Source organism: Enhydra lutris, unplaced genomic scaffold (assembly GCF_002288905.1).
Source record: "Enhydra lutris kenyoni isolate GAN:26980312 unplaced genomic scaffold, ASM228890v2 scaffoldscaffold13, whole genome shotgun sequence".
NCBI lineage: Eukaryota > Metazoa > Chordata > Mammalia > Carnivora > Mustelidae > Enhydra > Enhydra lutris.
Window position 1 is genome coordinate 6,588,613 of NW_019154097.1, and position 24,828 is coordinate 6,613,440.

The window sequence follows — 24,828 nt, forward strand, 5'->3', positions numbered from 1 at the left end:
TGCTTGTTTTCCCCCATGAGTTTCATGCTCAGACCTGGCCTCCCTGAGCAATGTTTGCTCAACGACTCCCCCGGACACTCGAGAACCAGAAGTCTCAGCTGGAGGTTTCTTGAGTGGGATGTTCCTTCCTCACCAAGCTCTGTCTTTTCTCTTCCATTTCAGTGACTGAGTTGAGGTTTTATTTTTGTCAACACTGAGAGGACATTTAGTGTCTATCTTTGTTGCTTTTTCTTGCATAGTAACACATGCTTCTTGAAGAAAATTCAAACATCCACAAAGCACAGAGTGAATACATGTCCTTCATCTTATTCTGTCTCTCTCTCACTCTCTCTCTCATTCTTCTTTTTTTTTTTTTTTTTTTTTTTTTTTTGCAGAGCCCCCAGTGACCTCTGTATTTTCCTGTACTTATTTTCTACACATACCCAGGAACACAGAAAGCAGGTTTATCTGAAGTGACTCCTTTAGCAGACCCTCTAGAGATAGCTCTCTCTCCAGAGCAGAAACATTTGCACTTCTACCTTTCCTCACCTCCCCAGCCCCCTCACTGTACCCTCCTGGTGGTGTCAGGGTGCCGGACAGGGGGTCTGGGGCTTGCACAGCCTCCTGGCCAGGGCAGGGGAGCATGAACTTGGGTGGGCAGGCAACCGTGTTGGATGGAGGGGACTGGTTGGCTATCTGCAAAGCAGTGATTGGGAGACAGGAACAATGCATTGGATACATGGCAGAGGCGGTGGGAACCAGGGGCAGATGTGGCCAGGGTCATGGGCTCAGTGCCACACACAAAGAGTGCCTTCTGGCTACTGTGTGCAGAAAGTCAGGGAGGGAGTGAGAAGTGAGGCAGGGTGCCGCAACTGAGGCAGAGAGAATTGTGCCAGCAGAGATACCTCTGATTCCAGAATTGAGTGGCAAGGGAATGGATAGGATTCAGAGCATAGTGGAGATAAAGGAAGCGGAAGAGGCCAACGCACCTCCTGGCCTGGGTTGTCTATAGAGGCCAGTGGACAATTCAGGGGACCAAGTGTGAGGACTGCTGAGTGATGTGTGAAATGTGCAGTGAGCGTGAACATCCTTCCAGGTGCTTCTCTGCACACCTAGGGGCATGGTCTGTGGGATTGCTGCATGTGCCCCTGACCTTATTAGATCACCTTTCAGAAAGGCTGTGGTCATTTCACTCCTACACAGCCTGGCCATCTTGGGCCAAACATTTCCTTCTCAGAGTTTCAGAGCTAGAAGAGATCCAAGGGAACATTCTGGGTCACCACCGTGCAAATAAGGAAATGGAGTTGAGCAAATTTAAATGATTAGTCCAGAATGAACCCATAAAACCAGGACTAGAATTCCTATGCCCCATCATTGAAGGATTTGCTGCCCCAGTGCAGCTGCACAGGGGAGCCAGCTGGCATCCCCCACTGTCTCGGAGCTCTCCCTGCAAGTGAGAGGCCTCCAGAGAACCAAGAGGCCTGCACTTCAAATGTAGGAAACTAGCCTTCCTTCAGCCTGCTTCCTGTGGTTTTCTTCCCCTAGATGGTGACCTCGGAAGACCTCCTTGGCTTCGTCCAGACTTGGAAAGAGAAACTGGGCCAGAGGATTCAGTACCTCAACTGCAGGCTGGACACAGCGTCCATGACTCAAGTGGTCTTTGCCGTAAGGAATGGACAGTAAAGGAAGGGACTGGCAGTGGAAAGGGTGGGGGAGCCATCAGGTGTAGGCTCAGTAGAGCCTAAGGGAAGAGGAGGCTCCCAGGCTCCTGTTGGACAACAGGCCTACTAAAAGACTATATATATACTTTCTAGTAGATACATATATATGTATCTACTAGAAAGACTATAGGCTATGCAGTCAGACCTGAGCTCAAATCCCAGATAGTCCACTTCCCTGCCTTGGGTGCTTAGAAGACCCCTCACCTCTTGACACCACCTCCTCATCTCCACCAGGACCTTCGGCTTACCCCACCCACTGGCTCTCAGGCAACCCTCACCTCTAAGCCCCTTCCTTCTTGCCCACACCCATGAGCAACCACTATCTTCTCCCCACCCCATCCCTACCTGCTCTCCTTGCCCACCTGGGTGCCCATGCCCTCTCACTTCCCCCTCATGATCCACTCCCTGAGCTGCAGTCTGGAGAAGATCAGTCTGACTGTGTCACTCTTCTGCCTTCAGGGTGAAATCCAGACCCTGGGACGGGGCCTTTACAACGGCCTTCTCAACCTGCCCTCCATGGCCTCTTCATTTCTCGCCCTCATTAACACCCCAAAGACATGGCTTACCCCCGGGCCTTCTCTTTCAGACCCTACAGTGAGGTCTCCATTTTTAGGGGCTGTCTCTCTAGACAGTGTGCCCCAAAAGGGCAGAGCTTGTCGCCTTCACCCATACTCAGCCTCTCACATCAGGCTTTGAATGCTGGAGGCACTCAACCATGTTCCAGGGGTGGAGTGTCGTAGAACCAATGTGGGCAAAAGCGACACCCCGAAAGTTCTTTTCTGGGCACCTTCTCACTGCCACATTTTGAGCCAGTGTTTCCTTTATGGGAAGGCTCTTCACACCAGGCCACCAGTACTAAGCGTCCCTCACACCACTGGCACTGCGCCCTTCCAGATGAAACTCAGGGTCCTTCCCTCTTATAGTCTCCCTCTGAGAGAAGGACACTCGGTAAGATAGGGAACAACCTAACTAAGCACCCCCTGTGGGCCACCACTCCTACCCTTTCTCCAAGATCCAACTTTTGGGGGGTGTTGTCTCCTCGTTTGTGTACACTTTCATTCACTCCTCCCTTTCAAGAACAGTGCCTGGGCATATCTGCAGGCTGGCCTTATAAGTCCATGATCCTTGGTCTCATGGAAGACTCTGGAACTTCTCTTTCACAACGCTGGTCCCAGTTTTGACCAATCATTTATTTGTGGAAGCGCATGTTAGACTAGACTGTATGCCCCATAAAGATGAGGGTCACATGTCACCTCTATGCTGTGTCCCAGGCCCCAGGCAGCACCTGGGCAAGTACTTGGGAAACATTTTGAAAGCCAACACGCGCACATAAATGCACGCGTGCATACCTGCATGAATGACCCTCTAAAAGAGATAGGACCATTACCATTTTTAAGAAGGAAAATTGAGGCTCAGAGAATCAGGCAGCTGGCTGCCAGCTGCAGGCCCTGGAAACACGAACACAACCTGCCTGCATCTCTGGACTGAGGCTGGGCCCACCAACTCAGGTCCTTCTCTTGGGCCTGTAGGACAATGTCATGACAGACCTAGAGGTGGAGAGTGACATCATGGTGTCTTCAGAAGCCCTTGAAGAGGAGGCCAAGGTAGACTTGGTCACCCCCGAGTCCTTCGCCCAGCCGAGCCGCATGGGGAAGCCCATGATTGAAGACCCAGCTGTGGAAGTGGTCAAGAATATCCTGCAGTGAGTGGCTATGGGATCTGTGAGAGGGCCTGCCACCCTAGCTCATGGCCTCGAAACTTCAGGCACCATCCGTGGGGTCCCACACACAAGTTTCCCACCCCTGACAGCCTGTGACTTTGTACAACACCTTCTCCTCTTGAACCTCAGTTTCCTCCTCTGGAATGAGGCTCATAATCGGACTGATACACACAGTATTGTGGGCTAACCGGGATGGTAGCTGACCTTGTGCTCACTGGGAAAAAGCTCATGTCCTTTCCTTTGGTTTCAGACTTCCCGATGAAAAATGCTCAACCCAGCCATGTGACAAAGACCGGTCCCAGACAGGTAGAGGCAAACAGGCCTGTGGGTCTCAGGAGACTGGTGGTGGGGGAGCCCCCTGGCCCATCCTCACCTCCGGTCCTCCATTCTTGCCCTGGGCACTCATCACCCAAAGGCTTGAAGCGACACCAGAACCAGGGGGAACATGTCGTGAAGAAAGCCCAGTCCAGTGGCAGTGCCACTTCAACGGCAAGGTAGGGAGTCTGGGCTGCCCAGGATCTCCCCTCCCCACATGCCTTCCCTCACCCCCAAGACATAGGCCAGAACCCACCCTGTTGCTTCACCAGACTGTCCTCAGAAGGCACCACCTATGCTCACTATTCTGAGACCCCCAAGGGACCCCATGAGAGGCTGGCTCTGAAGCTGGCTTTAGTCAGGTCTGTGCACGTTCTTGCTGAGTGACTTGGCTCACATGGGCCTCCCACCTCAAGAATCCATCTTGATGTTCTGTGGCTTTCCGTGGTGGCAGCTGCTAGATCCCAGCCCTCTTCCCATATCCATCATCCTGGTTAAAAAAAAGAGGGACATTGGAGGGTGCCTGGGTGGCTCAGTAGGTTAGGTGTCTGCCTTTGGCTCAGGTCATGGTCCTGGAGTCCCAGGATCAAGGCCCATATTGGGCTCCTTGCTCAGCAGGTAATCTGCTCTCAATAAATAAATAAAATCTTTAAAAAGAGGGGGGCACATTGGAGATGGCTTCCCTTACAGAAGGAATCCTAGACTTCTGCATCCTGGCCAGGTACTCTACCCACTGTGCCCACATTGGGGTCATTAGACTCATGGCTCAGTGGGTGTGGGCCCCACTGTCCCCTGATAATGATTTTATAGAAGGCAAGTAACAGAGCCAGTGGCTGAAATGACTTCTGCATTCTCTGTGAGCCTTTGTTTATATGGTTTAGTTCCTGGTTTTGAAGAAGTGGTAGTGAGGAAATTCCTGCTTTGCATACCTCCAAGAGGCCCAATTGAACATGAACGCCATCTGCAATGTGGAAATAAACCCAAGACCAGTCAGATGGGAAAAGCAATGGCTATTTATTCGGAGCGTGGTACAGCAAGGGGGTCAGCCAGCATCACTTACATTTTAGCAGAGACTCAAAGGCAGCTGAGGGAGTGAAAAGGCGACGGTGAAGAAAGGGAAGACTTTCCGTGTGCTTTTATTGGAGGCTGTTGACATGGGGAAGCTGGAGGCCGGCCAGCTAGCAGCAGCCAATTGATGTGATTACTTGGGGCTGTGTATTTGGCTTTCTCTGGTTAATCCCAAGTTGGAAAGAGGGACAATAATCCAGTCCTAACCTTTTGGAGCTGACTGTTATGAGTTGTTGTTTAGCATTTTGGGTTGCCATGAGAGATAACAGTAAGGCTTCCTGCAAGTCTGCCCTACGTCAGGCTGGCTTCCCAAGTTTTTTTTTTACAGTCGACAAGGAGTTGCTTTCCCGGGCAGGTGGCTGTAGGGTGTGGCTCAGAGCTTTCTGTATTTCTGTACAGTCCAGCTGCTATCCATTTGTACAGTCAGTCTCTCAGTGGTTACAAAATACAGTCCATGTTGCTAGGGCTATCTGATGTTGCTTGGGACCTACTTAAACATTATTCGCTGCTTCTATGAAATTCAAGTTTAATTGGGCATAACGTACTTTGATTTGAGAAGCACCTCAACCTGTTTTTCTTTGGGTCCTCACTACAGGGAAGCAAGGATACATAATTTCTGGCCCTTCACCCCCCTCTCAGGGACCTTGGGTGGGTTTTAACGATAAGAACTTCACCCCCACAATAAGATTATCTCCACAGAAGATGGGGAGTAGGGAAGTATCTTGAAGGGTTCAGCCCCAGACATGGGAGTCATGGTATCCCCAGAGGCTCTAGGCACAGGAGACCTGCCTGTCCATGCCAACCTCCCAGGCACTGACTCACCTGTGTCTCACAGCATCACACGGTACTCCAAGCCCAACCGAATGGACAGAAAGTTCCAGGTGCTTGGGGAGAAGCCACCACCTCCAGCTGAGTAAGTGGAACCTCATCCTTTAACTCTTTAACTGATTGTCTCAGGGGGTGGCTAAACCTGACACAACTGGGGGGAAAAGAAGAAGGAGAGGTGGGTGAGAGGACAGGTAAGGATCAAGGTCAATGTGTCTCATTCCATTTCACCTAAATTCTTTTGAGAGACATGTTCATCAAAATTTCTCATTTTCCAAGCTAAGTAGCAGGGAGCATACCCCTTTTAGGTTTGGGGTTTTTTGTCGTTTCTTTGTTTGTTTGTTTGTTTGTTTTTTCAATTTTCTAATGCCTCACCTCCCCCATTCCTCTTTTCCTTTATTTTAATTTTATTGATTAAAACAATCAGTATGTTTTAATATATTATAATATTATATTATAATAGTATACTTAATATGGCTACATTTCAAGCTGTTTAAACAAGCAAGATTTTAACTTCAGAAAACTGGGGACCCTCAGAGAAAGTCAAGATATACAATGAATACACACATAACCCCCTTAACCAGGGATCTCACCATCACAGCACCCCTACTTATCAGGCTTTTTGCCCCACTGGTCTTATCTCTGGGGTTTTGTGAACTTTGTAAAAAAAAAAAAAAAAGGTGGCTTTCACTTCAGGTGGCCCAGAAGTTGGGTCCAAGTCAGCAGCTAGAATCTCCCTTGTTCCCTCACAAAAAGACATTCCTTATCATTAAAACCTTGACTCTCTCTTTCCATTTTGTATAGTTCTGTCATTTTATCGCATGTGTATATTCGTATAACCATCACCAAAATCGAGAAACAGAACTATGCCATCACCACCAACAGATCGGTCACTCTGCTATCCCTTCATATCCATACCTACCCTCTCTCCCTCACCATTTCCAACCCTGAGCAACCACAAATCCATTTTCCAGCCTTACCATTTTGTCATTTCAACAATGTCATATAAACAGTCTTATATAGTGTATGACCTTTTCAGAGTGGCTTTTTGCACTCAGCATAATGTCCTTGAGGTCCGCTCCAGCTGTCACATGCATTAGTAGTCCATCCCTTTGTGTTGTTAAATAGTTAGCCACCATATTGAGGCACCATGGTATTTTTGTGGTAGGAAAAAAAAAAAAAAATCACAGACTAAACAGAAAAAAAAGTAAATAAATCCAGCATTTATGAAATCTCTGAAAGGGGAGAGACTTTCCTCTCCCCATTCAGTGGTGAATTGATCAGAAAATGGAATCAGATGGATGATGTTTTGACCCCCACACTGGGACTCTGGCTAAGCGACGTCTCCCAAGCCTTCACCTTCTCTGTGCACTGTGGGTAGAAGACGATCCTCCTCGTGGAGCTGTAGAGAGGAGCAGAGGGTCACCCACAGGCCTCCCTTGACTATACAGGATCATCACCCCAAGAAACACTAGATGAAAGCACAAGGAAAAATGATGGAAAACTTTGGAAAATAGGTTTTTTAACTCCTCTGAGGTAAATTGCAATTAAAAGTTACATAACAACCAGCCAAGACACAACAGTGGTAGATAAGGTCAACAAAGCAAAAATTGGCTCCTCTCCCTGCCTCCCTACCCCCAGCAAACTGCTAAGGAAATTTCCAGCACTCAGTAGGGTAAGGGGGAGAACTGGAAGAGACAACACAAGGAGGAGATAAAATTAGGAACACACATGTGGAGAAAACACTAATTCTCACTAGAATGCAAACCAACGAAAGGGGAAGAAATCCATTCCATATTTTGCCTGAGATTAACCAATCTGTAAATAGATTTTTAGAGGAAGTTCCCAGTATATCAAGGGAGGGTGCAGATGGTCCCTCCCAGGTACTGCCAGTGTGAGTTGTTGAAGGAAATTTTATTCTGATCCTTGTTAGAACAGTAAGAAAGACTTTATGCAGGACCAAGACTGTTCCAACAGGGGAAAGTGGGCCTCAACTCAGAATACAATAAGGACAAGAGAAGATCTGTAGCCAGTGTGCAGAGCGAGGTGGGTAATAAGTGGAAAATTGAAGGGTAGTGGGATTCTTGCTAAGCCTACTTAGCAGGATTCTTGGTCATGGTGATCGGATAGCGAAGGTCATCCAATATGAGGGTGGGGGGTTGTGTCTCAACTGACTTAATAGTGTTCTTGCTCTCATAAGACCTAGCAGGCCAAAGACAGTGCCCAAGGATGAGGCCTCGTCAGGAAGTAGGCTCAGAAGAGCCTGTCTGAAGTCTGGTCGAGCAGAGAGTCATGATCAGTCCCTCCTCTTATTCAAGGAAATACTATCAGTTCATTTCTCATTCCATCGGCTTTTGTTCCTTAAAGACCAGCTGAACCACCTGTTGAGACTCGGTGGTAGGGTACCCAGTCAAGCTTTCTAGATGCTGGGCCTGAAGCATCCTGAGTGGCCCACACGGGAGCAGCTCTAGGCGTTATGGTTGTCCCTTGTCCAGTGTCAGCTTGCTGGACTTCATTAGATTTTGGAGGGAAAGCCAGCCATAGACGACAGGAAGTCCCAATAAAGATCCAGGCAGCCAAGCCTTGTTCTCGGTGGCATCAAGTCAGCCGAGTGGGAGAGAATTTGGAAACATTCACTGGGGGAGTTGTAGCCAGATATTGAAGGAAACTAGCAGAACTGAATGTTTGGTAAGGACTGACCAACTGTGCAAGATGGCAAGATCCCAGTCCCATTCACAGGTAGGTGACACAAGCTCAAAGACAGTAAACAGGACTAGAATCTTCTAACCCGCAAGAGTGTGCTGTAGTTTTCCACTGAGGCATAAAACTTCTATCGCCCCTCTTTCTGATGCTTGTCTACAGAACATGCCTGATTTCTTTAGGTTTGGCCCGATTCTTCATGTAGGTGCTGCAAGTGTGGTAACTGACTGCACAGATCTCTTCATAAAGAGTTTCAGAGTAGACTTGCAAAAGCCTCCTGGGGCTAAGAAGCCAGGCCAGAGTTAACCTGCAATCCTTCTAGATTTAAGTGAAACCCTCTCTTCTTGAGGCCCCACAGTATTCTAGGTTCCTCGGCTTGCTAGGAAGGGGTCTTCCTTCCTCACCTGTAAGCTGGGAACCCTGTAAGCCAGGTACAGGCTGCTTTTCCTAAGAGGGCTTTGTAAAAACCATTGGCTCCATAAAATTGACCCTAGTTCCTTAAAATTGTCTGATCATATCTGATTCTATGTGTCCTTCTCCACATGATATTCTGGCCAAAGCCTTGGTTATATATCAGTGCTTTGAAGTATGTCCCATTACAAGGAGGATGGATTCTTACTGAACCCCCATGATTAGTTGTAGTGCCATGAAAATAGGTATACTCAGTAAGAGTTCTCAAATTCTGGGGTGCATGTGAGTGGCTAAAACACTCAACCTATTTCCAATTAGCCCTTTTTCCTTTTCCATCTCAGATATTTGTTTTAAGGGTTCTCTGGTTCCCTGAGAGCCCTGAGAGGGATGGGAAACCTAGAGTTCAGGGATTGTGGGAGCTGAGGGTGGGAATGGGAAGGGAAAGTTCCTTCAGGGTGGAGAGAGCTGGGGCTTTGCAGGGGGGCATGTCAAAGTGTACCAGGAAACTGAAGGGGAGATGGAGGTGGCGAGAGGAGGAAGTCAAGGAACAAAGGTGAGGCGAAGGCAGAGGGCTTAGATGGGCCAGTCTGGGGATGCGTGAAGCTTCCCAGAGAAGCCAGTGAGGTTCCACATTATCCTTAGTCAAATCATGCCAGTGGCATGAATCATACAGCAGACTGTTTGGGAAGGGATGGTGAAAAATACAAAGGATTCTGTCTAACGTTTGGCCAAAAAGAGTTTTTATCACGGCCAGTAAAAGATCTTTCCAGAAAGCAGTTTGGGAAGGTAGTAAAGGCCATAGAATTATGGCTTTTGTGCACCAAAAGGTGTTTCTCCCAAGGAAACCGTTGAGAAGAGAGAACTCACACAAAGATACACCACGCAATACTTTTTATCCTGGTTAAAAATGGGAAAACTTAACGTTCTAAAAATAGGAGATTGCAAACCATGGTGCTTCCATACTCAGTAGTGTTACACAGCCATTTAAAAAGATATCTTAATGTGGGGGAACACTTAACAAGTGAACAGAATGTAAAATATACATGAACCTAATTCCAAATTGATTTTAAAAGCAGCAGAAGGAAATATCATAAAATGTTGGCCTTCATTTTTCCCTTTGCTTTTCAGTCTATTTCTAATTTTCTTTAATTATGATGAGCAGATTTTCCAAATGAAACATCAAGTGACCGATATGCATATATTTTAGGAATTGGCCAATAACATGTGTGTTCAACCGTCACTGTGTCATTAACAGAAATTGTGAAAAATTGTGTCCAGGTGGACTTTACCGTTTTTCTGGGAGAGATAGAGGTTAATCAGCCAGTCACACAAGTCAGTCCTAAATCCCCCTGTGGGTAGTGTTGTAGGGCTGAGGACCACTTTGAGAGCATGGGAATAAGATGGTCAGGAATTGTCACCAAGCTGGGATCTGAGGAAGAGCAGTAGCAAATGTGACCAACAGGAAAGTTGGAGGTGTTCTCGGGGTGGGGAGGGGAATCGGTATGTGCAAAGGTCCCGGGGCAGGAACAAATAGCTACAAGGATCAATGAGGCCAAAAGAGAATAGACTCTTGTAAGGGGCCAAACCCACCTTGTCACATAGGAGAGGGATTTAAACTAGACACATAGAAATATCAGGTGAGAGCACACCTGGGCATCACATGAAGTGTCTAATTCTGGCTGGGCCACTCTGCACTCAGAATGTTTTGTCCATTTGGTTTTGTCCACACCATTTGGTGTGATTAGACAAGGCCCCTCAGGAATCTGTCTTTTGTGTGTTGCAGGGACTTTAAAGGGATCATCCTGACCCTTCTCTGGGAGAGTAATGAGCATCTGTTGAACGTGGTAGAGGTGAGGGCTGCTACCTACAGGCCTCGGCCTGTCCCTTGACCGGCTGTGGGCCACACATCACAGCTGCCTCTGCCTCTTTTGTTCTGCTGATAATGGCCTTATGGGTGAAATTGAGGAAAGGGATTCCAGCTCCCACACCCACAAGTACCCACCTTCATGTCACGTCCTGTGTCTTCCTAAAAATTAAACCTCATTCAATAATTTATCTATGTATTGATCCACAAGACTTTTCCCAGACACTGTGTGTCAGATACTGAGTGGGCCAAAACAGCAAGCCCAGTCTCTGTGCCTGGGAGGCCAGTGTCCCGCAGATGGGCGACAGGCATGATGGCCTCATGGGTGGGGCTGCTAGAGCAGGCACCCTGGGGGGGACATCCAATGGGAGCTACCCAGTGCCCAGTTCCTGCACACCCCACACGCAGGTGTCTGTGCATGTTCCTGTCAGCCTCCCACTGGGCTGCAAATCCTTCAGAACTGGGGCTCTGAGTCTTCCATATTGGTGGTACTCGGCCTAGTACCCAGCTTGGCACTTCAGAGAAAGCATCGTAGAAAGCTATAGACCTGATCATTGAAATAAGATTCCATTTGGGTCTTGAAGGACAAATAGAGTTTTGCCATTCGGTCATGTGTGCCTTGCATCTGGGATAAGGACAGTGGTGAAAAGGGCAATTGGGTAGGAGGAGTGTGGCTGGCAGGGGTGCCATCAGGAGAAAGGGCTAGGCGGCGTGGAGGACAGGGTGGAGGTCGTAGGAGCGTGGTGATGCTCTGGAGCCCCGTGGTGATGGTCAGCCTCTCCTGCAGGAGTTCTATCGCAGAGAGAAGCGTTCCATCACCAGGCCTGACTGCATGTATGAAAACTTTGACCAGTGCGCTGAGAACATCTGCAAGAAGATCCTGGAGTACCACATGCAGGCTGATGAGTACCATAACTCCTGCCTCATAGGTGGGTGCAGGTGGCAGGCAGGTGGGCGGGTCAGGGGCATGGCACATGCCACCAACTGAGGGGAGCCTGGGCCTCAGAGCCCGCAGGAAGCCTTCTTGACCTGGAGGCCACTGGGGGAGGCCTGGGAGGCTCCCTAAGAAGAGCCATCCTCTTAGGGTGAGGTCAAAGTGTTGATCGGATTGAACTGGGAGGAAAAGCAATGCTGGAAAAAAAAATCATGTTTCTTGAGAAATCTGGTGATGGGCATCACTAAGAATGCTTTGTTCATTGCACAGATGACTTTGAGAGCTTTACTGAGATACTCACATGCCGTCCTGTTCGCCCATGTAGAGTACAAGCCAGTGGATTTTAGGAGACTCACAGAGTCAGACAACCATCACCACTGCCAGTTTCAGAACCCCTGTCCCTCCGTGACTGCCCCAGCCCTCAGCACTGCTCAGCAGCTTTCTCCCTCTATAGATTTTCCTAATCCAGGCTTGCGTATGAATGGAACCATGTACTGTGTGGTTTTTTGTGACCGGCTTCTTTCATTTTCTGTAATGTTTTCAAGGTTCACTCATGCTGTAGCAAGTGGCACTATTTCATTCCTCTTTATGGCCAATTCTTATTCCATTGTGTGCACGTACCATGGTTCGTTTATCCATTCATCTGGTGGTTTCCACCTTTGGCCACTGTGAATAATGCTGCCACATGCATTCGCACATGCATTTCGTGTGGACGTATGTTTTCACTGCTCTTGGATGTATATAACAAATTGTGGAACAGCTGGGCCCCGTGGTAACTCTGTATTTGACCGTCTGAAGAAAACTTTCCATGGTTGTTTGTTTAAGTGTCTACTGTATGCCTGGCCTGTGCTGGGCTCTGATGACCCCAACAGACACAGCCTCCTGGAGAGCAGGGACACAAAAACAGGTAGAACACATTGTCTGTTCACGTTTATTGTAATGACTTGAAAGAAGCTGTGAAAACACACCCAGTGCCCACCTTTGTCATCTCTCCACGTTCCTCCACAGCTTTGTCCATAGCCATGTCTGTTGTATGCTCTTGTAAGCCCTAATTATTCCTGCTTCTAAGGCAGGAATCCTGAGGGCCCCTCACAAGCATGCTTATTGGTAGAAGAGGAAGAGGATCAGGGGACACCCAGACCTCAGATCAAGACCCAGCACTGTCATCTCCCTGCCTTGTGACCTTGATTAAGTCACCTCAATTCTGTGAACCTCAGTTTCCTTATCTGTACACCAGAGATTAGGACAACACTCACTGCCGCAGAGACCCGCCACATCCAGGGAAAATCAGCCGTGTGGGGCTAGCTGCTGTTACAGTAGAGCGACTGGATCTCAAACTGTTTCTCTAGCTCAGAATTTCCCCACATGAACTCCAGGATCCCAGCCTCTATGACCGTCCTCAAACAAAAGGTTCTGGTCAAATGGGTTTGGGAAATGCTGCAGATTATGTCCTTCTCTGCAGGAGTCACAGTTCCCATTAAATGGTGACTTCCATTTCCCAAAGCATGGGAGTCCAGTATCCTGACCAATGTTCCCACTGAAAACATTTGAAAGTATTGGATATAATATTTTTGTGATAAAGTCATTTTTTTAAAAATATTATTTATTTATTTATTTGAGAGAGAGGGAACATGAGAGAGGTCAGCTGGAGAAGCAGATTCCCTGCTGAGCAGGGTGCGCGATGTGGGACTCAATCCTGGGACTCCAGGATCATGACGGGAGCTGAAGGCAGCTGCTTCACCAATTGAGCCACCCAGACACCCTGTGATAAAAAGTCTTTTAAATGTCTTGGTGAGCTAGCAATAAAGTAAGAAACACACAAGGCCCCTAAATTGGGTGACAATAGGAACTCCAAGAGAGAAATTGAATAGTAACACATTGCCCGAAGGCCTTTGCTGACTCCCAGGTGAACTTACACCTTTATTTTCGTGGGTCTCCAGGGCCTTGGGAAGAAGAGACAAAGCCCCAGACCACCCAAGGGAGAAAGTCTGGAAGGACACAAGCCACAGAAAACTGGGACCCCAAAGGGCTCCAGCTGCAGAGTAGGACAAATGAGACAGAAACCAAGCCCCCCTCCCCATTTCCACACCACTACCACCACCAGTGACTAGAAGGAAACAGTCTTTTTTTTTTTTTAAGATTTATTTATTTATTTATTTGACAGACAGAGGTCACAAGTAGGCAGAGAGGCAGGCAAAGAGAGAGTGGGAAGCAGGCTCCCCGCTGAGCAGAGAGCCCGACGTGGGGCTCGATCCCAGGACCCTGAGACCATGACCCAAGCCAAAGGCAGACGCCCCAACCCACTGAGCCACCCAGGCTCCCCTAGAAGGAAACAGTCTTATTAGAAACTCTGCTACTGGGTAAAGCAGAAGGAAAACTCCAATGAGAACCCATAGCTATTGGGACGCCTGGGTGGCTCAGTTGGTTAAGTGGCTGCCTCTGCCTCAGGTCGTGATCTGGGATCAAGTCCCGTGATGGGCTCCCGCTCAACAGAGAGTCTGCTTCTCCCTCTGCCCCTCACCCCTGCTTGTGCTCTCTCTCTCTCTCTCTCTCTGGCAAATAAATAAAATCTTTAAAAAAAAAAATCCATAACTATAAAACAGCTTTTGTGCTTGAATTTGACTTTGTTTTTGCGGATCATCCAAAAGACTTCCATCGAATAATATAGCTCAAAATGAGCTCGTGTTAGTGGTGCCCAGATGCTTACCTGGTGGAGACAACTACACATCCTTTCTAGAAAAAACCCGCCTTCAGTTAAGACCTCTAAGGATTCTCACACATCAAATGTCCAGAATAAAAACTCACAGTAAGATAACAGACAAACACACACGCACGCGCGCACGCACACACACACACACACACACACACACAAGAAAGGGGCCCCTTAAGTGTGAGTCACAGAATGAGATCAGCAAAGACTTTGGCTATTGAACATATCAGACCAGAATATAAAATCATGTATTTATTATAATTAATTAGAATTAATTATTAGAATTTATTAGAATTAATCAATTAATGAGTAAGGAGTGAGAAGCTATTAAAATGACCAAGTAGATAGGAAAGAGAACCACATAGAACTTCTAAATTGGAGAAATAAATAGATGAAGTTTTAAAATTATGAATGGCTTTACTATCAAAGAAAACATCCAAAATACAAAGCAGAAAAACAAAGAGATCACAGTCTGGGAGAGAGGCAAAGGGATATTGGATGAGAAGGTAGATCTAACATAGAGCTACTTAGGGGTCCAGAGGGACAGAAGGGGACTGGAGTCAAGGCTGTCTTTGAAGGGATGAGAAAGACTCTTCAAGAGTGGCTGCACTTTTCATGAGCTGGGAGGTCCTGCCGAGTGGTGAAGAGAAGTCCTTTGAACTTGCTTAATTCAGTGTTTTCCACACTGCTCTGAGGTAGCTGTTGCCAGGTGGTAGACCCCGTCTTTTTCTTTGGGACATTGCTTTGGGATTTTGTGAGACTGACCACTTCAGCACCTGCCTTTTCCTGTCCCCTCCCTTGATCCTCCCACCTCCAATTCTTATAGAATTGCGGGCCCAGATGAGGAGATTTGAGGAGCTGCTGCCCCAGGTGTGCTGGCTGGTGATGGAGAACTTCAAGGAAAACCACTGGAAAAGATTCTGTGTCTCTGCCGAAGAGATCCGGGGACAGTTCCGGAATTATCAGGAGAAGCTGGAGAAAGGGAAGGTGGGGGCCCCCAGCCCAGCCCTTCCTCTCTAGGACCAAGGGCCCTGAGAGCTCAGAAATGGAGGCAGGGCATAGGCAGAACTGGCCAGGCTGGGGTTGACGGATTGGCTCTGAGGGGAGAGGCATAGGGCATTGGAGAAATGTCTTCTTCATAGAAGGTGTTCAATAAACTTATTTTTTTATTTACTGGGTGGGTTTGCTGTTTCTGTGGGAGTGTGGTCATTGACATCAACAGTGATGGGCTACCTGGTCCTTAGAGGCATGGGACATGGATGCCATCAATTTTATTGGACTAAGGCCCTGGTTGTGCTGAGGCAGCTGCTCAGCTCTCCCATTCCCTAGCTCTCAGTGTCAGCTCCAACCATGCCCCCATCTGGCCTTCTCTGCCTCTCCTCTGCCCATCCATGGCCCTTCACACACCCAAGTTGGAGCACACATCATTCTGGCCATGGCCTTTATTAGCAGAGGACATGGGCCAATGACCTTTTGTTCCTGACCTAGAAACCAGGTCAAAACCCCCACCAATTTCTGGATTATTTGATTGAAGGATGAAAATGCCCAGAAGCTCCATCCAAATCTTGGACATCCCGCACATTTCCAAGAAATGGAGTCTCTGTGTCAAGTGGAAGAGAAAAGGCAGAATGATTTAGACACCATGATCGTGACAACCAGGGAAAAGCTTGAGGTCAGTGGTGCCCAGGTCAGGGTGCTGAGGGCAGCACTGCCCCTCCTCTGCCCCAACTGACAGTCCAGCGACAGCACTGAGCATGGCACCTAGCTGGCATCCTGGCTGAAGATGGGCATGAAAGTCAGCATGTGTTGTGGGCTGGCTCGTCATTATTGGCTGGTCTCACATGTGTCTTTTGATTTCTTAGTTCGTTAACTATAAAATTACTAATGAGAACTTCTTTTTTCGAGATCCATGTCTATTTATATCTCTTTAGTGAATTGCTTGTGGGCATCCCTTGGCCACTAATGAATCACTTCCTATCTTCAAGCCCAGTCAGCTTTTGGGAGAGGCCTCTTGGCTGAGGACCAGACGCCACTTACCTTGGACATAGCCGACACATGGCTTTGGTCTTGTCTCACCTGCCGTCTCCCCAAGTCCTCCCTTGGCCTGCCTTTGGAGGCAGCCTCCTCTCCCTGCAACACCAGGCTGCCCATGTTTTCCCCAGGAATTCACCAGGAGGTACGGCCGGCATTTCATAGCCAACTTGGCCTCCTTCACCGAGAAGTTCCTGCTGCAGTTGGATGAAGTGGTCACCATCGATGATGTCCGGGTTGCAAGTAAGTCATGCCACCGGCCTTATGCCTGGGCCCCAGGGGGTTGGTGAGGTGGAGGGTGATGGGCCAGAGCCATCTGCTTTTCCCCCATTCCACCAGAATGAAAACAGACTTTCCACTCAGAGGATTGATGGATTTTTGTTTTCATTAAAAGTAAAGTGTTAAAAAAAAAAAAAAGTAAAGTGTTGTTGTTTAAATTAAAAAAGCAAATCCCCACGTGGGTCAAAAATTATATGTAAAAAAATAAAACCCTAATAGTAAATATTTTCATAATCTTGGGGTAGGGGCAGCTTTCCTATGTATGAGAGGAAAGCCAGAAGCCATTAAGGAAACGGCCGGCACTCTTCTGTGGCCAAAACAAAAACAAAAAAAAAATGTCAAGAAATTGAAAGACAAACTACAAACTGGATAGATATTTTATGAGACTGACGTGCTGCCTACTGCGCTAAGGAGGCACCTGGACAGATATTTTAGCAAGCTACTATATATAAAGATGTGAATCATGTATTAAATGTTATCCATCTATCACTAACTTAGCAAGTAATTAAAATATTTTTATTTTAAAAAGCTTGTTTTCCAAGGACAATACATTTTTATAGTAAAATTAAGAACTCACTATCAGTTCCAAAGGAAGTAAAGTAAAGAACACAGTCTTTCCACCCAGAACGAAGTGCCATTTCTATTGGCTGTCCATCCTCCAGGCCTTTCCTTTTGGGCACAGGTCTGAGCGTGTGTGTCTTTGTGGGGCAGATTATAGGGTATGTGCTCTTTTATAACTTAATTCACCCTCAAGTGGTCATTGGCCAAGCCAGTCAGTCATCTTCTTGAGAATTTTCTCTTACTGTGCATCCTAATTTATTACTTAGTTCCTTGCTGTTGAACATTGGGCCATTTCCAGTTTTTCACTCCTGTGCTTGTGCTGAAGGGAGCATCTGCATCCTTATATCTCTATTCTGGGGCTCTAGGTTCCTAGAAGTGGACTTTTGGGGTCAACATATATATGCATGTTGAGGCACTGGTCACGTTCCCATACTGGCAGTCTCTCTGTCCAGGGTGAGCCCTGTGTGGGAAGCGGGGCCTGCAGAGGCATTAGAGATGAGGGAGAACGGGCAGACCAGCCAGCAGCGAAGACACTCTCAGTACCTTGGAAGGAACCGGGATGCTGGGGAGACGCCCTGTATCAGCCCCAGGGAGGCCTTTCCTGCTGTAAGTCAGGCTCCCTCCCTGGGAGATTGGGGCTGCCCCTGCCTGCTGGCTTTCATACCACTGGTGTGGCCCTCTCAGGAAAGCACATCGAAGGACAGGTCAGTGAGCCAGACATCAGAGAGATGATTTGAATATTTTTGCCCCAGGGGTAGTTCTTCCATCAGAACCCATTTGCGCTAGTATGAACTAAAACTTATCTGGAGGCTCATGGGAACTGTGTGAAGGTCAGAGCATCGTGTCCTGGGCTTTGGAGCTGGGAAGGGCACCTAAGCCATACTTCCCATCACTCAGCCAGGCCCCCTGGCCGCCGCTGCTGGCTGCCCCCCTCCACCCCAGGCCTACAGATCTGGTGCCCTCAGCTTCTCTGTGGGACCAGGCTCTGTGACCCCCTGGAGACTCCAAGTGGGAAGGAGGGGAGGAAGCCCTCATCCCTCCAAACGTAAGGTCAGGGGGAAATCCCCTTGATCTCAGCCTATGCGTGAGGCCATGGTCATAACCTGTCTTTTGCCTGCCAGGGATGGAGTCCCCCAAACAGAAAACATCAATCCTCATACGGAGGAAACTTGCTAGGCTTTCCCTGAAGGAAGAAAGTGAGAAGCCCCTGATTGAACGGGGGAGCAGGTAAGAGCCGAGAGCATTGAGGAATACTCACCCAGGGTGGTGTTTGCTGGAGCACAGGGCAGTGGGATGGTTAGGAGCCTGGAAGCCTTGGAAAAGCATTATGTTCTAAGCCTCAGTTTCCTCTCCTGAGAAATGGGCATGTCCAGCCCACCTTCCATGGCATTCCAAAGAGAAAGTTCGATGAGATCTTTCTTAGAATGCCTCTGGCACATAACAAAAGCTCAGCAGCTATTAGTTTCCCTGCTAAAGACACACAAAGTGGGGGGGGGCTACAAAAAAGAGAGGCCCATCCCAGTATGGGGCACATTCTCGAGGTGCTGGTGGCACCATGAACCCCTGCATGGGAGTTGTCAAAGTGCTTATTCCCTGGGCCCCAAGAATGTGGCTCTGGAAGAAGTCAGGCAGTGATTTGCCCAGCCTAGTAGGAAAAATGGGCCAGGAATGGGTGCCTGTCACCTGGCCGGCCCCCTGCTGAGAAAACAGGCCTGGTAAAGGGAGCCAATCAGCGGTATGGCATTCCTCCCGCCCTGCGCAGAACCCAAGACCGTCCACGCACACGGATTTAAACAGTGTGAAAGTACGAGATAGAATTTGAAGAAGCATAATGTTAAGTGCTCAGTAGGGTTTTCCTCTTAATGATAATATTTCAGACATGATGTTTAAAAAAAAAAAAAAAAGATCTGCTAGGCTCTTCCACCAGGATTGGAGGGTGCGCTGTGAACGATGATGAGGACAAGCCTGTCCAACTTCACCGTGTGTGTTTATATGCAGGAAGTGGCCAGGAATCAAACCCACCGAAGTCACCATCCAAAATAACATTCTCCTCCGGAAAACATCATGCATCACCACCACCAAAACGACCCTGGGTCACCTGGCAGCCGTGGAAGCCCGAGATGCTGTCTACCTGGTGAGCGGAGAGACCAGGTGGGGCCAGGTGGGACCCAGGGAGCACAGGGCAGCTCTTTGGCTGCCTTAGGAAGAAGGGAGCTTCCTGTCACAGGGTTCCCCGAGCTTTGGCCCATGGAGCAGATGACCCATGTCAGGGTGCCCCAGAGCATGGTGTCAACACTCCAGATGGTTAATGTTCTCAAGCCCGAGGCTGAGATCTGCAGGTCATGTCCAGTCCCAGTGACAGCGTGGGTCTGATGGCTTGAGCCCCGGTGTTGAAGGACATCCCACCCAGACTGGGGGGTGAAGGAGGACCTTCCGGAGGAATGGTTGAGTGAGACCGAGGGGACAGAGGCCACGGGAGCAGTGGGCGGCCGTCCTGAAGACCCTCCTCATCTGGCCTCCTCCTGCTGCTTTGCTCCTAGAAATATCTAACACTGTTTGAAAAGGAGTTGAAGAAGATCCAGGAGGACAGCATGTTGCAGGTGAAGGAGGCTCAGAGCTGGAAGGACTGCTGGAAGCGCTCCGTGCTTACCATCCAGGGCCTGTACTTGTGATACCCTCAACCCACCCCACGTAAAGGCTCATTTTTACTAGATTCCTTCTCTCTCTGTCTATCCGTCCATCTATCCATCCATCCCTGCTCTGTACCCAGCTCTGTAGCTCCATCAGTGACCAGGACATGGTGTGGTCTCTGTCCTTGTGGAGGTCACTTCCAAGGAGGAGGACGGAGGGGAAAGGGGAGTTCCACGTGGTTAGCAGGGATGGTGGGTCACAGGCGTGGGCCATTTAAAAGAAAGACCAGCACTTCAGAGGACGTAATTCCAATAGGCATGCTTGGCACTTCAGCTTGGAAAACGCAATAATTAAAATGTATGAGCATGAATACATTTTACATTTCACAGTGTAAAATAATTGCAACCATGCAACCAACAAAGAATTAATCCAGTCTTGATTGGGTATCTGTCTGGCAATTTGCCTGGCCAAATTAGAGCATTTTGAGGAAAACCTCCCAGGCCTTCTTAATTTTCCTGGGACCTCTAATCTTGTGAGACTCAGATCCTTCTCTCTAGAAGCCTACATGGTGCCATCTTCCTTGTTGATTTTATCTTCCTGGATTAGGTGGCCTAATCATGCCAAGTCTCATTGGTCAGTAGTTCTCTGTGGCAGATGGACAGGCTGCCTACATTCCTTCCTTGACTTCGTCAACTCCTGTTTCTTTTACCTGGTTTGTGTTTGGACTTTGCATCAGTTTGGATTTTCCCATGTTTAACCTCTGTTAATGACTTGATGAGGGGGGCTTTTGCCCCTGCTTTACAGGTGTGGAAACGCAAATCCAGAAGGCGGAGACAACCTACTTAAAGGCACACAACCAGCATAGACCTTCAGCATAATTTTTGGTTCCCAAACGTGGACGAGGACTTGGGGACAAGTCGTTTGTTTTGGAGATGATCCCAAGGAGCATGGGGAAGGGGAGACTGGAAGGCGACTTAGCCTCGCTCCCAGCCCTTCCACCTCCCACAGCAGGCACATTCTGTCCTCCTCACCTGTCCCCCACCCTGCATCACCTGTCCTCTGGCCTGCTGCTGACCTGTCTCCTGACCTGTTCACCTATAACCCCGGTCCACACTAGGGGCTGTGGGCTCACTGTAGCTCCACATGCCCGCAGAAGTGGACTGCAAGACTCCAGTCCTCTTCCCTCAAATCTACCCTTCGGACCTTAAGGATTCCCCATAGAGCAGGTAGTTAGGAAAATGGATGCCACTGCCCCAGGACAGAGCTGCCTCCAGTCTCTTTATAACTCTCCCTCTTGTAAGTTCCCCTGTGTCTACTCTTCCTTAGCCACACCTCCATGAAGTCAGTGTGAGTGAGTGTGCCTGTGCCCAAGTGAGGATGTGGAGAGGAAAATGACCTTATATGGAGAAGGGGGTAGACAGGGGTCTCCCTAGGATCTTAGAGGCTCTCAGCATCAAGTAAACCCCTAAGGGAGGTGTTGAGCCCTGCCTAAATCTCTTCCTTTTCCTTTAGACTCTGCCCACCTCCTAAGCCCCAGACCAGTCACTGACACACTCCAGGCCTCAGTTTCCTAATTGTGTAACGAGAGACCAGATACAGAACCACATATGTGGATGTTCGGTGAGGTCAGGCTCCACCAAAACAGGTTGGAGGTGTCAGGGTGGAGTAGCATGGGTTCAGAAAAGAAACCAGGGCATGGCAGCCAGTCTGTCTGCCCATAGCCAGGCACATACAAAGGGCCCTGGGGAAGACCTGAGAAGAGTGCATACACGTGAGCCCTCAAACTGATGTGTGCACGTGTGCTGTACACGTGAGGTTGCTCTCCTGCAACCAGTTCTGTGCACCCCACAGCTGCTGAAACCTGAGTCACAAGTTCTCCCCCAGACCCATGCAGGGGTGTCACTTTAACTAGGACTGAGGGTAGGGAAGGGGCAGTTCCCCAAAGAAATGCTGATGTACTACCGTTCCCAACAGACAAGGACGTAGATGTCGGGCAGGCAAAAGCTCCCCAAGTCTCAGAATCATGCAAGCTGCCTCCAAACCTGTCTCTGCCACTATGCTCAGGGGACTGTCCCCAGAGAAGGGACTTGTCTTGTCCAAAATCACACAGTGATTCAATGGCCAACCTCATATTTTGGTTAGGCTTGGATTTGCCTATATATAGCAGAAAACCCAAAGTAATGTGGCATAAACAAGAGAGAGATTTATATCTTTCTCATATAAAAGAACTCTTTTTCTGTCATGCGACAACTCCAGTGACCCCCACCCCCCGCAACTGGACAATGACACTGACTTATTTGTGACTTACTCAAAATAACCAGAGAAAATTACTTATGTTCAGGGAGATGGGCTGTCCTCAGTAACCCCCCTTCTCTGTATTCATAAAACTGTCCCACCTCCCCTGCGGTGGAGGACATTTGCTAATAAAAGAAAACAAAAACCAAAACAAATCCCCCCCTCCAAAACTCTAGAGGCGGGCAGTCCTTACTGATCCTGGACTGCTCGTCATGGAAGACCCCATGTCATCTGTCCTCCAGCATCTTAGCTTGTGGTTTCCATCATTCAGTCTGTCCCTGGCCAGGGTGGCTGGCTGCTGGAGCTCCAGCCTAGACCAGCCACCAGGCCTACACTTGAGACGGCAGCAGGAGGAAAGGAGGAGGGCAAAAGAGGACCTCCCAGCTGTGTCTGGGCCATCTGGCCAGCCTCCCTGAAGTCCCACACCACACTCTGATCACATGTCATTGGCCTGAACTTTGGTCACTCTTAGCTGCCACAGAGGTTAGGCACTTTAATCTTTTCATTTGTAGAATTGCTGCCCAAATTAAAACTGTCTGTCTTTAAGCAAAGGGTGAACAAAAACTGTGGAAACTACCAGCACGCTTTGCTACCCAGAACTCCAAGATGAAGAACAGGAGAGGGGGTTCTTTACAGGTGGGTAGGATGTCTGCAGCCTCTCTTTCTTTCATGTTCACTCGTTCACAGAGAGAACAGTCTCTGCTCTAAACCACAGCGTATGAGCAGGACTTCTGCTTTGGGCTTCCAACAGAATGATGGGAACTACTGTGTTGGCTTTCATCTGCTTGTCCCTTACAGGAAGATCTGAGCAAATCCTTCTCTATTTCATAAATGGGGTGGGTAGAGGTCAGTTTGTGAAGTCTTTTAAGCAAACAACGTGTTCCTGAAATGCTGAGTCAAAATTATATCTCTGTAAATCAAAGAATAGAATCTGTTGACCCCACCATGTTGAACCTCACGGTGATTATACTAGTAAAAATAATACACACAAAATAAAACTAACAGTGGTTAACATCGTTCATGGTGAAGCTCACTGACTAAAAATTAATGGAGGAAAAAATATATTTGAAAAATATTTTGATAGGCATAACTTGACCCCAGAAAAATGACTTGATAAAAATAATAACCCTCTAAAATTTATAATAGCAGAATCTGTAGTCAGCAAATTATGATCTGGGCCAAAAATCAATTTATGTAAAAAAAGTATCTTGATATAAATAGTTGCAGTGACTTAATAATAAAAGTAGATAAGCTACAATTGAGTTTCTGTACTACATATTTGTTTCTCGAATGTTGTCTCACTTTTTAGCACTTAACCTCATATTTTATTTTATTTTATTTTTTTTTTTTTATTAAATTTTATTTTTTATAAACATATATTTTTATCCCCAGGGGTACAGGTCTGTGAATCGCCAGGTTTACACACTTCACAGCACTCACCATAGCACATACCCTCCCCAATGTCCATAATCCCACCCCCCCAACCCCCCTCCCCCAATTAACCCTCAGTTTGTTTTGTGAGATTAAGAGTCACTTATGGTTTGTCTCCCTCCCAATCCCATTTTGTTTCATTTACTCTTCTCCTACCCCCTTAACCCACCATGTTGCATCTCCTCTCCCTCATATCAGGGAGATCATATGATAGTTGTCTTCTCCGATTGACTTATTTCGCTAAGCATGATACCCTCTAGTTCCATCCACGTCATCGCAAATGGCAAGATTTCATTTCTTTTGATGGCTGCATAGTATTCCATTGTGTATATATACCACATCTTCTTTATCCATTCGTCTGTTGATGGACATCTAGGTTCTTTCCATAGTTTGGCTATTGTAGACATTGCTGCTATAAACATTCGGGTGCACGTGCCCCTTCGGATCACTATGTTTGTATCTTTAGGGTAAATACCCAGCAGTGCAATTGCTGGGTCATAGGGTAGTTCTATTTTCAACATTTTGAGGAACCTCCATGCTTTTTTCCAGAGTGGTTGCACCAGCTTGCATTCCCACCAACAGTGTAGGAGGGTTCCCCTTTCTCCACATCCTCGCCAGCATCTGTCATTTCCTGACTTGTTAATTTTAGCCATTCTGACTGGTGTGAGGTGGTATCTCATTGTGGTTTTGATTTGTATTTCCCTGATGCCGAGTGATGTGGAGCACTTTTTCATGTGTCTGTTGGCCATCTGGATGTCTTCTTTGCAGAAATGTCTGTTCATGTCTTCTGCCCATTTCTTGATTGGATTATTTGTACTTTAGGTGTTGAGTTTGCTAAGTTCTTTATAGATTTTGGACACTAGCCCTTTATCCGATATGTCATTTGCAAATATCTTCTCCCATTCTGTCAGTTGTCTTTTGGTTTTGTTAACGGTTTCCTTTGCTGTGCAAAAGCTTTTGATCTTGATGAAATCCCAATAGTTCATTTTTGCCCTTGCTTCCCTTGCCTTTGGCGATGTTCCTAGGAAGATGTTGCTGCGGCTGAGGTCGAAGAGGTTGCTGCCTGTGTTCTCCTCAAGGATTTTGATGGATTCCTTTCTCACATTGAGATCCTTCATCCATTTTGAGTCTATTTTCGTGTGTGGTGTAAGGAAATGATCCAATTTCATTTTTCTGCATGTGGCTGTCCAATTTTCCCAACACCATTTGTTGAAGAGGCTGTCTTTTTTCCATTGGATATTCTTTCCTGCTTTGTCGAAGATTAGTTGACCATAGAGTTGAGGGTCTATTTCTGGGCTCTCTATTCTGTTCCATTGATCTATGTGTCTGTTTTTGTGCCAGTACCATGCTGTC

General features: G+C 47.7%; 1 protein-coding gene across 1 annotated transcript in view; it reads left to right on the forward strand.

The window, feature by feature from the left end:
• LOC111146215 (coiled-coil domain containing 180) overlaps positions 1 to 20,119 on the forward strand; it is a 61,637-nt gene extending 41,518 nt beyond the window's left edge. The window contains exons 25-37 of the mRNA XM_022501659.1: positions 1,525 to 1,644; positions 3,230 to 3,402; positions 3,671 to 3,726; positions 3,836 to 3,914; positions 5,639 to 5,716; positions 10,523 to 10,589; positions 11,391 to 11,532; positions 15,074 to 15,234; positions 15,782 to 15,919; positions 16,410 to 16,521; positions 18,240 to 18,345; positions 19,117 to 19,252; positions 19,659 to 20,119. Of these exons, the coding sequence (XP_022357367.1) occupies positions 1,525 to 1,644; positions 3,230 to 3,402; positions 3,671 to 3,726; positions 3,836 to 3,914; positions 5,639 to 5,716; positions 10,523 to 10,589; positions 11,391 to 11,532; positions 15,074 to 15,234; positions 15,782 to 15,919; positions 16,410 to 16,521; positions 18,240 to 18,345; positions 19,117 to 19,252; positions 19,659 to 19,790 (1,500 nt within the window). The 3' untranslated portion in view covers positions 19,791 to 20,119. The remainder of the gene's footprint in view (positions 1 to 1,524; positions 1,645 to 3,229; positions 3,403 to 3,670; positions 3,727 to 3,835; positions 3,915 to 5,638; positions 5,717 to 10,522; positions 10,590 to 11,390; positions 11,533 to 15,073; positions 15,235 to 15,781; positions 15,920 to 16,409; positions 16,522 to 18,239; positions 18,346 to 19,116; positions 19,253 to 19,658) is intronic.
• Positions 20,120 to 24,828: the final 4,709 nt, after the last annotated feature.